Source organism: Meriones unguiculatus, chromosome 20 (genome assembly GCF_030254825.1).
Source record: "Meriones unguiculatus strain TT.TT164.6M chromosome 20, Bangor_MerUng_6.1, whole genome shotgun sequence".
In the NCBI taxonomy this organism is placed as follows: Eukaryota; Metazoa; Chordata; class Mammalia; order Rodentia; family Muridae; genus Meriones; species Meriones unguiculatus.
In genome coordinates this window covers 27,259,683-27,274,863 of record NC_083367.1, presented here as the reverse complement: position 1 = coordinate 27,274,863, position 15,181 = coordinate 27,259,683, and the positions used below count along the sequence as shown (strand labels likewise).

General features: G+C 41.6%; 1 protein-coding gene and 1 pseudogene across 1 annotated transcript in view; one reads left to right on the top strand and one right to left on the bottom strand.

Moving 5' to 3' along the window:
• Lama2 (laminin subunit alpha 2) overlaps window positions 1–15,181 on the top strand; it is a 591,463-nt gene that overhangs the window by 449,880 nt on the left and 126,402 nt on the right. The window contains exons 35-37 of the mRNA XM_060373445.1: window positions 544–655; window positions 5,320–5,482; window positions 6,637–6,847. Coding sequence (XP_060229428.1) covers window positions 544–655; window positions 5,320–5,482; window positions 6,637–6,847 — 486 coding nt within the window. The remainder of the gene's footprint in view (window positions 1–543; window positions 656–5,319; window positions 5,483–6,636; window positions 6,848–15,181) is intronic.
• On the bottom strand, window positions 12,627–13,183 carry LOC110559222 (large ribosomal subunit protein uL22-like; annotated as a pseudogene).

Genomic DNA, 15,181 nt, shown 5'->3' with positions numbered 1-15,181 from the left:
CTGACATTTTTGGCATGTTACAGGACAGGCATTTACTACAGAGTAGCCTAGTACTGCCCGCCCCCTTTGTTTCTTAATTAACATATTGATCTAAACTGAATCCATAGGATCAAGCTTATTGAGACAGATGGCCCGTTCCTCCCTCAAGAGGTCATTGCTGCATACCACATGGTTTCAGAACGTAAAATACAAACAAACCTTCAGCATGTGGAGGGGGGCTGAGGATTCCATTAAAGCCGGTTGGCATTAGAGCCTTGAAACTACTTCAAAAATAACTGTGTTTTAACACTTCTGTGTGACCACATATAACAGGGACTTTAGTGGGACTAAATGCAGCTCTCTGATTTCCAATTAATGGAAAAGTAATAAAGTTTAATTGTATACTTGAGCACAGGGTGTCATTGACAGTGCATCTGATCAATAATTCATCGATTGCCTTTGGCTCAAAGTAAAATTTGAAAGAAAATGTAGCCAGAGGGAGTTGAGCTAGCGCTGATTTCATCATCTCTATTAATTATGCTTTTCTGAAATTTGGATCATTAGGCGACCAAAGTGACAGCAGATGGCGAGCAAACAGGACAAGATGCCGAGAGGACCAACACAAGAGCAAAATCCTTAGAAGAATTCATTAAAGAGCTTCTCCAGGATGCAGAAGGTATTAGAAAATCACATTTTAACTTTTGTTTTTCTCTTACAGAAAAACTGAAAGAAGGGATTGCATGGGACCGGAATTCCCCCTGTCATTTCTAAATTCAAGTTTTAGATTTAAAAAGTGTTTTGGTTGAAATATTCAGGGTCATGATTAGCTGAAATCTACAGCCTACAGTGTTAAGTGCACAATGGCAGGTGATAAACTCATGATTATGGGTATAGAATAGGAATACATTCTAGGATGTTGAAATAATTCGTTAAAAACCTATGCTCTGCTATTTTTCTAATCAGGGCATTTAAAACTTGTTAATTCCTTTTTAAAAGTTATTTTCACCATTCCATTTGGTACATGAACACTGCCCTTTAATTTCTCAAAATGGTCCTTCAAGTACTTGCTACGAGTTGGGAGAGAACATCTGTTGCTTGGGATTTGGCTACGTGAGTTCACCAGAGGCTCCCTGGCATCCAGTCCACAGTTCCCTAGGAATTAGTTCTTGGCATCTCCCAATGTGACTGAGAATTAAAGTGGAAGCCACTTCTTTGGGCAAAAGCCCAGACTAAGAAGCCCTGAGCTCTTCAGTCTCTTTAAATAAACGTTAAATATTCATGCATGTTCAGGAGGTTCAAAGAATGGCTTTTTTTTTTTTTTGCCTCTAAAATGTTAAACATCTTCATTGTTCTACAATGCTGTGAACTCTTGCTATTTTGCTTTGTAATATAGAAAATAGAGGGGTTGTGATCTAAACTTCAAGGTAAATCCTGACTGGTGGTCCAGCATCAATAATGACCGACTCCTTATTCCCTGGAGCAGCGTTCCAGAGGGGACTGCTCTGAAACAGAACAAGTTACTTCCTCCAGCAAAGTATCTCAGTTAACTCACAGGGCTGCATGCTCTGGTCCATGAAACTGTTGTGTTCTCCCTGGCATTATTTTCCACTGATGCTATTTGAAAATGCTCTCCAAACAACAAATGTATGGTAGAAAGTCACTTTCCTCTGGGGGAATTCTCCCATCTTCTGTCTGAAGTCTGCAACCCTCAACACCCAACAGCCTCCTTGAGACTCATTTCAAAATCATTTCAGCTTTGTCGTGTGGGTCGGTGATTAAGAGAACTTGCTGTTCTCGTCGAAGACTCAGAATGGATTCCCAGTACTCACCCAGACAGCACAAAAACCTCCTGCAGCTCCAGTGGCAGAGATGCAATGCCTTGCCCCAGCCTGTAAGAGCACCTACATGCATGTGGTGTGTTCATACAAACACCTAAGGCACATGCACACATAAATAAAATTAAAACAAAATAATACTTAAAAAAAAAACATAGCAACTTGTTTGTAAACATACCTGCTCATATGGCCTAGTGGACACCAGGGTCATCACAGCTTGCTTTCTACTTTCTAGTCCTTCCACCTCCATCCCACAGAGAGACACAAATAAGTGCTGGCTTGGTCAACATAGGCTTTTTGTTGGTTTGTTGGTTTGTTTGTTTGTTTGTTTGTTTTTCTGGATGTTATCTTACAGCCTGTGCACAGCATGAAGTCACCAATAGGGCAGCATAAAGAGAGTACTCAGCCACATCTGTGGGCCTGTATACCAGAGGAAAAGGCACTGCCACTCACCAGAGATTTCTCTCATCCTCTACATTGTGCTTTGGTCAGATGATCTGCATGTAGCTGTGCAGCTAGTGTGCCATTTTCTCATTTATGTAAGGTGTCATGTGGTAAAGCCGTGTCTGAGGAAACAGGAACATGGCTCATTTCTGCCAGCAGACACTATTTGATAGAATTAATGTGATTCTTACAATTAAGTGAAAGTTCAAATTTGTGTATGCTATGCCAAAAATATGCTAAATTCTAGCTGAGATGCTCTATGAGATGTGCTACAAATGGCTTGACAGTTTAGGGAAGAGGAGATAAAAGAAAAGGAGATGAGGAGGGAAGGCAATTAAGAGAAAGGAAAGAGAGAAAAGGAATTGCCTAAAGATTAAATAGGTTATACTACATAGTCACACTTTTTCCCCCTTCACTTAAACTTCAGTTGTGGGGTAATCAGGAATAGTTTTGTATTTTCTTAGTGGCAGTAAATTGCTGTGGGAAAATGAATGCTCCAGCCTGACATTTGTCTGTCTCAGTTTTGTTTAGATAGACGAAGTGCTCATCTATCATAATGTCTTCCACTATAAGTCATGGCCTCTTCACAGATAATCAACTTCTATTCAGCCTCACTGTATTTTTATATCTACTGGAATTTTATATCTACTGTGCCGTGACTTTTGATCAGATCAAGAGTGAGCTACATTTCATCTGCTGAGCTAGAATTAATGGAGGACAGAGATCAACCCCATTAGTGTTTGTCTTGACTTATAGTAGGAATTAATTAATAGGACACACCCTCCATGGCTATTTCTCAGGACAGACTAACAAGTTTCATTCCTGATAAACTTACTCATGAAAGGGTTTTTTGGATTTAATATGGAGAGCATATTGGCTTCCTCCGAGGAGCTGGCTTGTTTTGTTTTTCGAGTGCTCCCTACTTCTCTTAAGAAAGCCCCATTTGTTCTTTGTTCTTTAGCTGCTGTCATGATTTGTAGCTGATTTAGGAAATTTTAGAACAAACAGTGTGGCCTGACTTTCTATCTAGAAACATTTCCCTCATGCTCATTTTCCCTTTTCCTCTTATTTCCTTTTATGTCGATTTTATCTTGTTTTTAAAATGCTCTAATTACCATAAAACCCTCTTCCTAAATAAGGTTGAAATAAGTAACATCAATTCAAGCAACATATTTTACAAGTATTTCCAACTCTGTAGGAAATATCGTGAAAGGGATACTGTATAAGTTGGAATAAAGGATTAAATAACCTGTTGGTCTTTAGTGTAAAATCTGATCTCACCTATATAAGCAGTAGAAGGGTCAAACCTTACCTGCTCAACTTTTTCCTCAGTGCTGGGGATCGAGTTGAGGGCCTAGTGTATGCTGTGTGATGTTCTACCCCTGACCTCTGATCCAAGCCCCTCATCAGTTTCTTACAGCCATTTTGGGGTACCCCATCAATTTCCTTAGTTTTCACACAACACTTTAATTGAAAAGAAGTGGCATATATATTCCCAAGGATGCGCCTGGGTCTGTGGTCCCTCATTCTCCTTCTCTGATCGTTCTTTTCCAGTCAAATTCTTCTCTGCAGGGATTTATCAGATATAAAAGAACAGATATAAAAGACATGGTAAGATCCTGAGGCTCCACCTTTACCTAATATCACACAGAAATTAAAATTTGCATTATGATTTTTGAAGGGGGAAAAACCATTCTGCCTTTAGCTTTGACAATCATTAACAAGTACTGGCGGCAGCAACTTTCTACCTGAACACATATAAGGAAAATGGGATGATTGAGAAAGTGCAGGTGACACAGGCGCGCCTTCAGTGGTCTTTCTACCCCAGCAACCACCAGAGGCATCTGGAGGACTCAGTCAAATACCCAGACTTTTTTGCCTCAGTTGTGCTGTGGTGGAGCCTGGGAATCTGCACTTCATTTGGAAGGAGGAAGAGGCAGAGGGAAGAGAAGAGGAGAAGAGAAGAGATAAAGCTCCAGGCTGCCTCTGCTGCCCCTAGATGGGGTGCCACATTTCAGAGCCACCCAGTCAAAGCTCACCCTGGCTACTGTGTGCGCCTGACTGGGAAGCCCTGCCCAATGCAAATCTGAAACTCTCTCCACTAAAGAAAGTTCAAGATTGATTACATTTTAAAGAGGTCTTCAGATACACTTCTATATGTTAGCATATATCTCCTGGGCAGGCCACACTCTTTACTCTGAGGATTTTCATGGGTAATATTATGGAAATATATATTCCACAGACAAAGAACTTGAGAAAATATCTCCCTTCAACTCACCAAATTAATGTCCCATAGAACACTCTTCCGAGAGCATAAGGCTAAAATGAATGATAGAGCTCTGTAAGTGTTTCAATTCACCAAGTTTTTAAACTTTTATTTGACAGAGAATTCTTTCTCCAAATGAAATCTTGCCCAGAACAGCAACCTATCAAGCAGTTTCTTGGCAGAACAGACATCATCTGTAGAGTAGTCGAAAGCACCTGGAGAATGCTAATATTCCAAAGAGCATAGCTCGAAACCCCATTTAACGCATAGTAAGCACAGACTCCTGGGAGGGACTTTACTGGTGAAGGCATCTTTCCAGCCTAATCCATTTCTCTAGACTGGTGCTCTTCCTTCCTTTTAAGCTTGAAGATGAGAAAGCTGTAGAAATGCAAGGGCAGGTCCATGTTCAGTGAACTCATGGTCAATAGTGTTTCCATTCTCAGTATTCTAACTGACTGGATATGACTGGTCAACAGCGCAAAAGATCTTGTGACAAAACATTAAACAATACACCTCCTATTTTTACCTCTTACCTGAAGATAGTGTGAGTCTGTTCTGTATTCATGTGCTGTTCATTTGAGACTAGACACACAACACTTTAATTACTATGTTTTCTCAAAAGTTTAGCATGGAAGCTATGTCACATTTTCCTCTTCGTTGCTGCCTGTCATGGTACCTGCCTCTGGTTCTCAGCAGGAACTCCCAGGAGATGGTGAGAGGACCAGATGTTGAATGCCAGTTTTGCATGTGACATCCCTGTTGCTTAATTTACAAAATTTGTCTCACCCCCTGCAGCCGTAAATGAGAAAGCCGTAAAACTAAATGAAACATTAGGAAGTCAAGACAGGACTGCAGAAAGAAACTTGCAAGAGCTTCAGAAGGAAATTGATCGGATGCTGAAGGAACTCAGAAGTAAAGATCTTCAGACACAGAAGGAAGTTGCCGAGGATGAGCTGGTGTGAGTAGACATTCTGGGGGATTTCCGTTTGATCTATTGGACGGCATTATCAAGCCTTTCCTAAGTTTCTTTCCCCTAGGGGAGCGGACCACAGTTTCTTTATTTGGGGAGGTTTGCTTCTTATTCATTTTTCATGTCTTCATTTAGTTCTACCTACTTTGCTCAATGAAAAGCCTGTTTTGCCTATATATAAAATAATAAGTAAATGAATATTAGGCTGTTATCTTTTGTAACTAGTCCGACCAGCTTACTTTGTTAGTTACTTGTATAGAAATGTTTGTTCTATCAATAATCTCAAAAGTCTGGAGATGGGAGTTGGTTACTAGGTACTTGCTTTACACATACAGTGCCTGACTTTGTAAACTGGATGTGAAGACATACCTCCAATCCCAGCACTGTGAGACAGAGACAGGAGGATCCAAAGTTCATGGTCTTCCTTGTTCACATAAGCAAATCCAAGGCCAACATGAAACCCTGTCTCCTAGGAGAAGGAGAAGGGGAGAAGGGAAAAGGGAGCAGCAGAAGGAGAAGAAAAGAGGAAAGAGGAGAAGGGGGAAAGGATAAGGAAGAAGAGAAGTACTACCTACTTTAACAAGTGATAATAGAGTCACACAGCCAATGCCATCATTACTTTACCATTATAGGAAATCTTGGTAGGGAAAGTCAAGGACTTTACAGACTGCCGAACTGTAAGGAAAGGTAGAGTTGATCAAAATTATGGCATTATGTTAGCATGGCAAAAAGTGAGGTTTCTCTCTACAGTTATGAAGCAAAGATGTCAACAGTCAGTGCATATAGTCAGAGAAAGTGTTTCATTGTATTGGGACAGCTCCCATTCTGCTTTTGCATGTGCAGTGATACACAAATTTTCCTTTCATCAGTCACACTGTGACCATGGCATGAGATCCTAAACGATTAAAAAAAAGGAAACTTACTTAAGAAACATAGCAGGTGTTTTCTTAATTTCAATTAAAATTTCTGCTACAATCAGATACCCATTCACCTTGACTTGCTGCATCATGAATCTGTCGGTTGTCTTTGTGTATTTTTAACTTTTTAACATTAGCATCTCCTTGTAACATAGCTTAAGATAAGCAAACCCTTATGATGGGCAGTGATGCCATTTTGTACACATGGGCTGGGGGCATTTGCAGGGCAGCAGAAGGCCTTCTGAAGCGGGTGAACAAGCTGTTTGGAGAGCCCAGAGCTCAAAATGAAGAACTGGAAAAGGATCTCCAGGAGAAACTGGCAGGTTATAAGAACAAACTCGATGATGCTCGGGATCTACTGAGAGAAGCCACAGAGAAAACACGAGATGCTAATCACCTGTCTGCTATCAACCAAAAAAACATGACCATTTTGGAGGTGAGAGCTAGGGGCCTTGTCATTCTGTCTTGGGGATTGGGGACAGGCTGGATACATCTAGTATAGCGAAGTTGACTTAAGTTTACAAAGGTCAATACTATGGTTCTGAAGGTCTCCCAAGACTCTACATAGTAGGTGTGTGCATGTGTATGTGTGTCTGCCGTCAGTCTGTGTCTGTCTGTCTATGTGTCCTTAATGGTCATCTTCCACTGAGTCAGTCACAACTGGATCACTCAAAGGACAGAATTATAATTACAACATGGAAGAAGCCCTGTCCTGACAGACAAGGAATCTTCGTGTCATTGACAAGTGCATTACCACCTAGAAATCTAGATGGCGTCAATCCATTCCCTAGCTCTACAATGAGCACATTAGAATGGAACATTCACAGAAGGCTGCTAAACCCTAGTGTCATACATTTTTTACAGTTCAGCTACTTAACTCGTAAGCTGAGCTCAGAGACCTGGTTGCCAGCAGTTACTGAGGTTCCCTGAGCTTTGTGAAGAAGCTGAGCATATGAGAAAACAGAGAGACCAGATCTACCAGAGCTACAGAACCTTCACTCCCTACTGCTCTGGAAGGTGCTTAAAGACAATGACTTTTTAATTATTTTTATTTTTATTAATTACAGTTTATTCACTTTGTATCCCCCCTGTACTTCCCTCTCTCCTCCCCTCCCAATTCCACCTTCCTTCCCCTTTCTCCACAAATGCCCCTTCCCCAGTCCACTGATAAGGGAGGTCCTCCTCCCTTTCCCTCTTATCCTAGTCTATCAGGTCTCATCAGGAGTGGCTGCATTGTCTTCCTCTGTGGCCTGGAAAGCCTGCTCCCCCATCAGGGGGAGATGATCAAAGAGCAGGCCAATCAATTCATGTCAGAGACAGTCCCTGTCCACATTATCATGGAACCCACTTGGACACTGAACTGCCATGGGCTACCTGTGTACAGGGGTTCCAGGCCATCTCCATTAGTGGTCCTTGGCTGGAGTATCAGTCTCAGAAAAGACGCTTGTGCCCAGAATTTTTGGATCTGTTCCTCTCCTTGTGGAGCTCCTGTCCCCTACAGGTCTTAATATCTCCCCCGTCTTTCATAAGATTCCCTGCACTTTGCCCAAAGGTTGGTTATGAGTCTCAGCATATGCCTCGATACCCTGCACGGTAAAGCCTTTCAGAAGCCTTCTGTGGTAGGTTCCTGTCCTGTTCCCTGTTTTCTCCCTCCTCTGATGACCATCCTCTTTGCCTTTCTTAATGGAGATTGAGCATCTTAGCCAGAGTCTTCCTTCTTGATTAGCTTCCTTAGGTGTACAGATTTTAGTAGGTGTGTCCTATGTTATAGGTCTAATATCCACTTATGAATGAGTATATACCATGTGTGTCTTTCTGCTTCTGGGATAGCTCACTCAGGATGATCTTTTCCAGTTCTCACCATTTACCTGCAAATTTCATAATTTCCTTGATTTTACTGTTGAGTAATATTTCATTGTGTAGAATTTTCTGAATCCATTCCTCAACTGGGCTGTTTCCAGCTTCTGGCTATTATAAATAAAGCTGCTAAAAACATGGTTGAGCAGATGTCCTTGTTGCGTTCATAAGGGAGATTGGCCTGAAATTCTCTTTCTTTGTTGGGTCTTTGTGAGGTTTAGGTACCAAGGTGACTATGGCTTCATAGAATGAGTTTGGTAGTGTTCCTTCTGCTTGTATTTTGTGGAATAGTTTGAAGAGAATTGGAGTTAGCTCTTCTTTGAAGGTAGAATTTTGCACTGTAGCCATCTGGCCCTGGGCTTTTTTTTTTTATGGGAAACTTTTGATGACCACTTCTATTTCCTTAGGGGATATAGGACTATTTAATTGATTTACCTGGCCTTGCTAAGTGGAATAGATCCAGACACTTGTCCATTTTGTTTAGATTTTCAAATTTTGTGGCATATAGACTTTTGAAGTAAGTTCTAACAATTGTTTGGATCTCCTCATTGTCTGTTGTTATGCCCCCTTTTCATTTCTGATTTTGTTAATTTAGATACTGTCTCTCTGCCTTTTAGTTAATTTGGCTAAGGGTTTGTCTATCTTGCTGATTTTCTCAAAGAACCAGCTCTTGGATTCATTGATTCTTTGAATTGTTTTATTTGTTTCTAATTTATTGATTTCAGCCCTGAGTTTGATTATTTCCAACCTACTCCTCCTTGGTGTGTCTGCTTCTTTTTTCTCTAGGGCTTTTAGGTGAGCCATTAAATTGCTTGAACGAGATGTTTCGAATTTCTTCTTGAAGGCACTTAGTGCTGTGAACTTTTCTCTTAGCACTGCTTTCATTGTGTCCCATAAGTTTGGGTATGTTGTGCCTTCATTTTCATTGAATTCTAGGAAGACTTTAATTTCTTTCTTTATTTTTTCCCTGACTCAGCTGTCATTGAGTAGTGAGTTTTTCAGTTTCCATGTGTGTGGAGGCTTTTTGCTATTTCTGTTGTTGTTGAGGTCCAGCTTTAGATCATGGTGATCAAGTATACAAGGGATTGTTTCAATCTTCTTGTATCTGTTCAGGCTTTCTTTGTGACCAACTATATTGTCTATTTTGAAGAAGGTTCCATGAGGTACTGAGAAGAAGGTAAATTCTTTTGTGTTTGGGTGTAAATTTCTGTAGATGTCTGTTAGGTCCATTTGATTCATGACCTCTGTTAGAGATATTGTTTCTTTGTTTAATTTCTGTTTAGTTGACCTGTCCTTTGTTGAGAGTGGGGTGTTGAAGTCTCCCCACTATTAGTGTGTGGGGATCTATGTGTAGTTTAAGTTTTATTAATGTTTCTTTTACAAATGTGGGTGCCCTTGTATTTGGGGCATAGATGTTCAGGATTGTGATGTCTTCCTGGTGAAATTTTTCCTTGATGAGTATAAAGTGTCCTTCCCCATCTCTTTTGATTAATTTTGGTTGAAAGTCTATTTTATTAGATATTAGAATGGCTACTCCTGCTTGCTTCTTGGGTCCATTTGCTTGGAAAGCTGTCTTCCAGCCCTTTACTCTCAGGTAATGTCATCTTTGTGATTTAAGTGTGTTTCTTGTATGCAACAGATTGTTGGGTCTTGTTTATGCATCCATTCTGTTAGTCTGTGCCTTTTTATTGGATAATTGAGTCCATTGATGTTGAGAGAGATTAATGACTAGTGGCTGTTAGATCCTTTGATATTGATGTTGGCTATGGTAGTGTGTTTGTAAGTTTGGCTTCTTTTTGTTTTGCTGTAGTGAAGTTACTTATTTCCTGTGTTTTCTTGAAAGTAGTTAGTTTTCTTGGGTTGTATTTTTCCTTCTAGTATCTTCTGTAACGTGGGATTTGTGTGTAGGTATTGTTGAAATTTGTTTTTGTCGTTGAATATCTTTTCTCTGTCTATAAGGATTGAGAGTTTTGCTGGATATAGTAGCCTGGGCTGCCATCTGTGTTCTCTTAGGGTCTCCATGATATCCGTCCAGGTTCTTCTGGCTTCATAGTTTCTGTTGAGAAGTCAGGTGTGATTCTGATGTGTTTGCAATTATATGTTACTTGGCCTTTTTCCCTTGCAGCTTTTAGTATTTTTTCTTTATTCTGTATATTTACTGTTTTGATTATTATGAGGCAGGAGGATTTTCTCTTCTGGTCTAACTTATTAGGTGTTCTGTAGGTCCCTTGTATTCTTATAGGCCTCTCCTTTAAGTTGGGGCAATTTTCTTCTATGATTTTGTTGAAAATATTTTCTGGGCCTTGGAGATGGGAATCTTCTTTTTCCTCTATTCCTATTATTCTTAGGTTTTGTCTTTTCATGTTGTCTTGGATTTCTTGGATGGTTTGTGTCAGGAATTTTTTAGATATTTTTCTCTGATGGATACATCGATTTCTTCCATCATGTCCACACCTGAGATTCTTTCTTTCATCTCTTGTAGTCTGTTGGTTGTTTTTACCTCTCTAGTTTGTGTTTTCTTTCCTAAGTTCTCCCTCTCCATGATTTCCTCCATTTGTGTTTTCTTTAATTTTTCCAATTCTACCTCCAGATCTTGAACTGCTTCGTTGATTTCCTTCACCTTCCCTCTGACTATATTATCCTGTTTTTCCTTCAATTCCTTTGCCTGTTTGTTTGAACATTCCTATGTTTCTTTTATTTCTTTCAGTGATATAATCATTTCCTCTCTGAAAGCCACAAACTTTTTGCCTGCATCTTCCTGTATTTCTTATGGATGGCCATAATCTGTTTGATTTTATCTTCCTCTAATTCTTTATGCATTTTATTTGTTTCCTTCATTAACCTCTTCATAAGCATAGATGTAAGGTCATCTTCTTGAATTTCACTTATGTGAGGGTGTACAGGGCTACTTGCCCCTGGATACCTGGGTTCTGGGGATGCCATACTGCTTCACCTTTTGTTGGTTGTGCTTTTACTTTGGCCTCTACCCATCTGTCTGTCTCAGGTGTTGTCTGTTAATTTCTGGTGTCTGCTGGAGTCCTCGGGTGGGAGAATCCACTTGGAGGGGTTCTGAAGTTCTCCTCTGCTTTTTGGGTACGGTCAACTGAATGGTGGTGCTTTTCAGGAATTGTCACAGTTCACCTAAGGCATATGGACCTGTGTGGTGTTCAGGAAGGCTCTCCTCTCATCAGGCAAAGCCCTGGAAATGGCTGTCCTGCTGCTGGGATTTTTTCTCTGAGTCTAGTGAGATGCTCCTGCTGCTGCTGCTAAAATGTACTTGCTTGGTGAAGCATTTGTGAAGAACCACGCAGTCCCATGGTTTTGCCAGTTTAGCTAGAGATAACTGGTTGCAACTTGGAGCACTATCTGAGGGCTGCTCCAATGGCTCTCAAGCTTTTGTAGGTCTGACGTTGGAGCGGTGTGCTCCAGTACCCTAGCCGTAATTGTAATCAGTGACTGGTGAGCACAACACTCATGCCTGCAGTAGAAGGCCAGAGCTTAGGGCTCGTGAGAGCCCAGAAACTTTTCTGGTGTCCTGAGGGTTGGAACCAATGTTTTCCCTGAGTCTGCGGTGTTTGGGGGTTTGCAGGTCTGCCTGTGAGTAGAGCAAGCAGGCACAGGCTTGTGGCTCCACTTTGCTGGCAACTGGGCGACTGGGTGCCTGGACACCCAGCACTTGCATCAACCCAGGGACTCTTCCCAAGAACTTTTTCTTGGGGAGGGTTGGGTGGGGATGTCAGCTGAGTGCTCTGAGGTCAGACCTGCTATTCCCCTCACTGTGGGCTTCTATCCGACAGAGAAACTCAGTCTCTGATGCCCTGGGGCCCTCAGTTCTGTCTGGGATGGTGAGTCCAGCACACAGGCAAAACTCTGTGCTGGCGGCTAAGCACCCTGCTTTGGGCTGGTGCCTGAGCACCCACTGGACCAGGGTCTTTTTCCAGGGATTGTCTGGGTGACCTAAGGTCAGTCCCATCACTTCCTGCACAGGGGGATTTTCTCTAGACTGGAAATATCAATCTCTGGTGTTGTGGGGCCCACAATTCAGTCTGGGACAGTGATCAGAGCATGCTGGCAAAGCGTGTGGCTCTGGGCTGGCGCCTGAGCACCTGGTGGGACCCAGGAATTATTCTGCGGTTTATCTGGGTGACTTGAAGCTGATTGAATCCCACACCGTGGGGTATCCTCTCACCTGGGAGACAATAGCTGGTGTTTTAGGGCCCAGAGTTCTGTCTGCTGGTTACTGTGCAAATCCTGCTGTGCTGCTGGTCCTCCTGGTGCCGCCATCTTGGATCCTCCTATGTCTTTTATTCTTTATTTTTATTTTTTTTACTTTTACCTGCATTTATTTTATGCTGAATTTATTCCCATGACATCCGTTTTTGTTTCTTCAGTTTCTTCTGGGACATTTTTTTTTTTCTTCTGTGCAGCTTCCTCTTCTGGCTTTGGAACAATTTGTTCCTTTTCAGTGAGGATCATCTCAGCGTGGCAGTGAGAGTCATGCATGGGTTCATCCAGCCATGAGCTCTGTGAGTTCAGCGGTGCATCTTAGGTGCCTTGTTCCCCTGGATATGTTCACTGACTAGAGAATCTACATCTAAGCCCTTAAGTTCAGCATTACTCTCCACGTTTTTAAGCCTGTGCAGCAAAAATCCAGCACTGTTTTTCGGCCACTGACCCTGGGTCCAGCCCCACTCTTTGGCCTGGGTACACCTTCAGATTCCAACATCATGCCGCAGAATGGCACACACTGCCTCTTTAAAGTGACATCTTCCAGATACTTGGTGGCTTTTCACATATGCCTACCCTTGAACACCTGGGCAGTTTCCCGGGTGTTCTTAAAGTGAACACCAACATTTGAACCTCTTGGTTTGCATGATTTTGTAGAGTTTTCTGGGTCAAGAGAATAGCGAACCATCTTCACAGTTCCCCTCTGGCTGCTTTCAGGGAGAGTGGACAATGACATTTTCAAAGGGACTAACGCGAAGGATGAGTCTGGATTACTTTCCCTCATTTTCCTCACAGAGAGCAGTCAACATTTACCAGAGTGCTCCAGAGCTTAAAATAAAAACAGATTATTTTCAGCCTCCCTAGCTCTCTCCCTCCCTCCAGAGCTCCTTCCCTCCAGACCTCTCTCCCTTTCTTTCCTTCCATTGTTTTCAGTCTGTTCCTTGATCATAACATACTTAATGCTTAGCCTCTCTAGACTGTGTTTAGTTTACATAATTTGGTGTTAAACACCTTTTGCTCCACATACAGCCCACATCTTGCTGTTGGTTTTCCAGGAGATCTGAATAGTGCAGGAAACCCACAGCTCTGCTAATTTTTGATTTCACAGTAACCCGATACTCCAGAGGTGCACACAATCTCTGAAATGTTTGTTGAGTGCCACTGACAGAGAATTAAACAACCACCCATTTTGGTGTTTGCTCTTTTATTTGATCTGCTTTCCTTTGGGTCTAAGGAGAATAGATTAAGAGAAAATTGGAGAAGACCTTCCATCTTCTGGGATTTAGCCTTGCCAGAGTGGTAGAATACTAAGGAGGGAACTTTCTCTATAAGTCATGTGTCTAATCTTAACCAGTATGGGGACCATTGACACACTAGCTACAGTCAGGAGAGAGCACTGTCTGGAAAGACAGGAAATGCTAAGGCTGTCCTGTCATGGGCTTTATTGTGATACAGAACTCTGTGACACCCCAGCGCTGAAACCTACCCAGAGTTACCTCTCCATTTTATGACAAAAGTTTAAGAAATTAAAATTCCCAGTGTGGAAAGTATAGTAAGTGTTTAAGAAGCATTACGAGAGGACTTACAGTTGCACACTGAATGGGGACTTCAGCTTCTCCCACATTAGCGATGTGTAAAACTGAGGGTTATCAGTCCTAGGCACCATGGGAGATACACGGAACCTATGCAGTCAGCCCTGGAGCTCTAAGTCAACCTTTTTGTATTTTTACTTCATATGCTCACCTTAACTAAAGGCTCATTTAAATATTTGCTGGATAAAATGGGTGAATTAAGTAAATCATCATGAATAAAGTATGGGTTATTTAAATTAGTAGGACTACCAAGATTGGTGGCAAACTAGCCTTTTAAAATTGTCACCCAGAGCCATTTGAGATAACTCAATGGATAAGAGCACTTTCACCCAAGCCTGATGAACCGAGTTTAATTCCCAGAGTTTGTGTGGTGGAAGGAGAGGACTGAATCCTACAGGTTGCCTTCTGATCTTTACATGCACATTTACACACACTGCATAATCACATAGACATACTACATACACACAAACACGCTAGGTACACATAAACACACAACATAAACACACAGACACGCAATGCATGCATACATACACACAGAGACATACACACACATACACAGACACACAGACACATGCATAGGCAGACACACATATAGAGACATAAAGATATACTCACACACATAGAGACACACATACATAGACATACACAAAGACACAGAGAGAAGCACATACACAGACACATACAGAGAAACACACACACACACAAACACACACACATTTACACACAGTAAAACAAAGGTCAACGAAGAGTTCATTAAACAGATAGTACCTATGAACCATGGACTCCCCTACAGGTGTGCATAGCTGGTTAGGGTGTTACATGGTCACCGTATCCTAAGACAGCTTGCATTCACTTACTAGCCACGCAGATATCAAACAGTGGCTTCATACATTGCACTCGGTGAGTTTAATAATGATACCGGTTTAAACCTCCACTGTACTGTATCGATTATTAAGGTTATATTAAGATCCAAATCAAATGGATGGTTGCTTACTTATTTTAAAGTGGTCAGCCAGTAACTTTGTTTTAAAAACCATCTCCAAAGCTGGGAATGGTGGCACACACCTGTAATGTCTGGACCCGTGGTGCAGAAG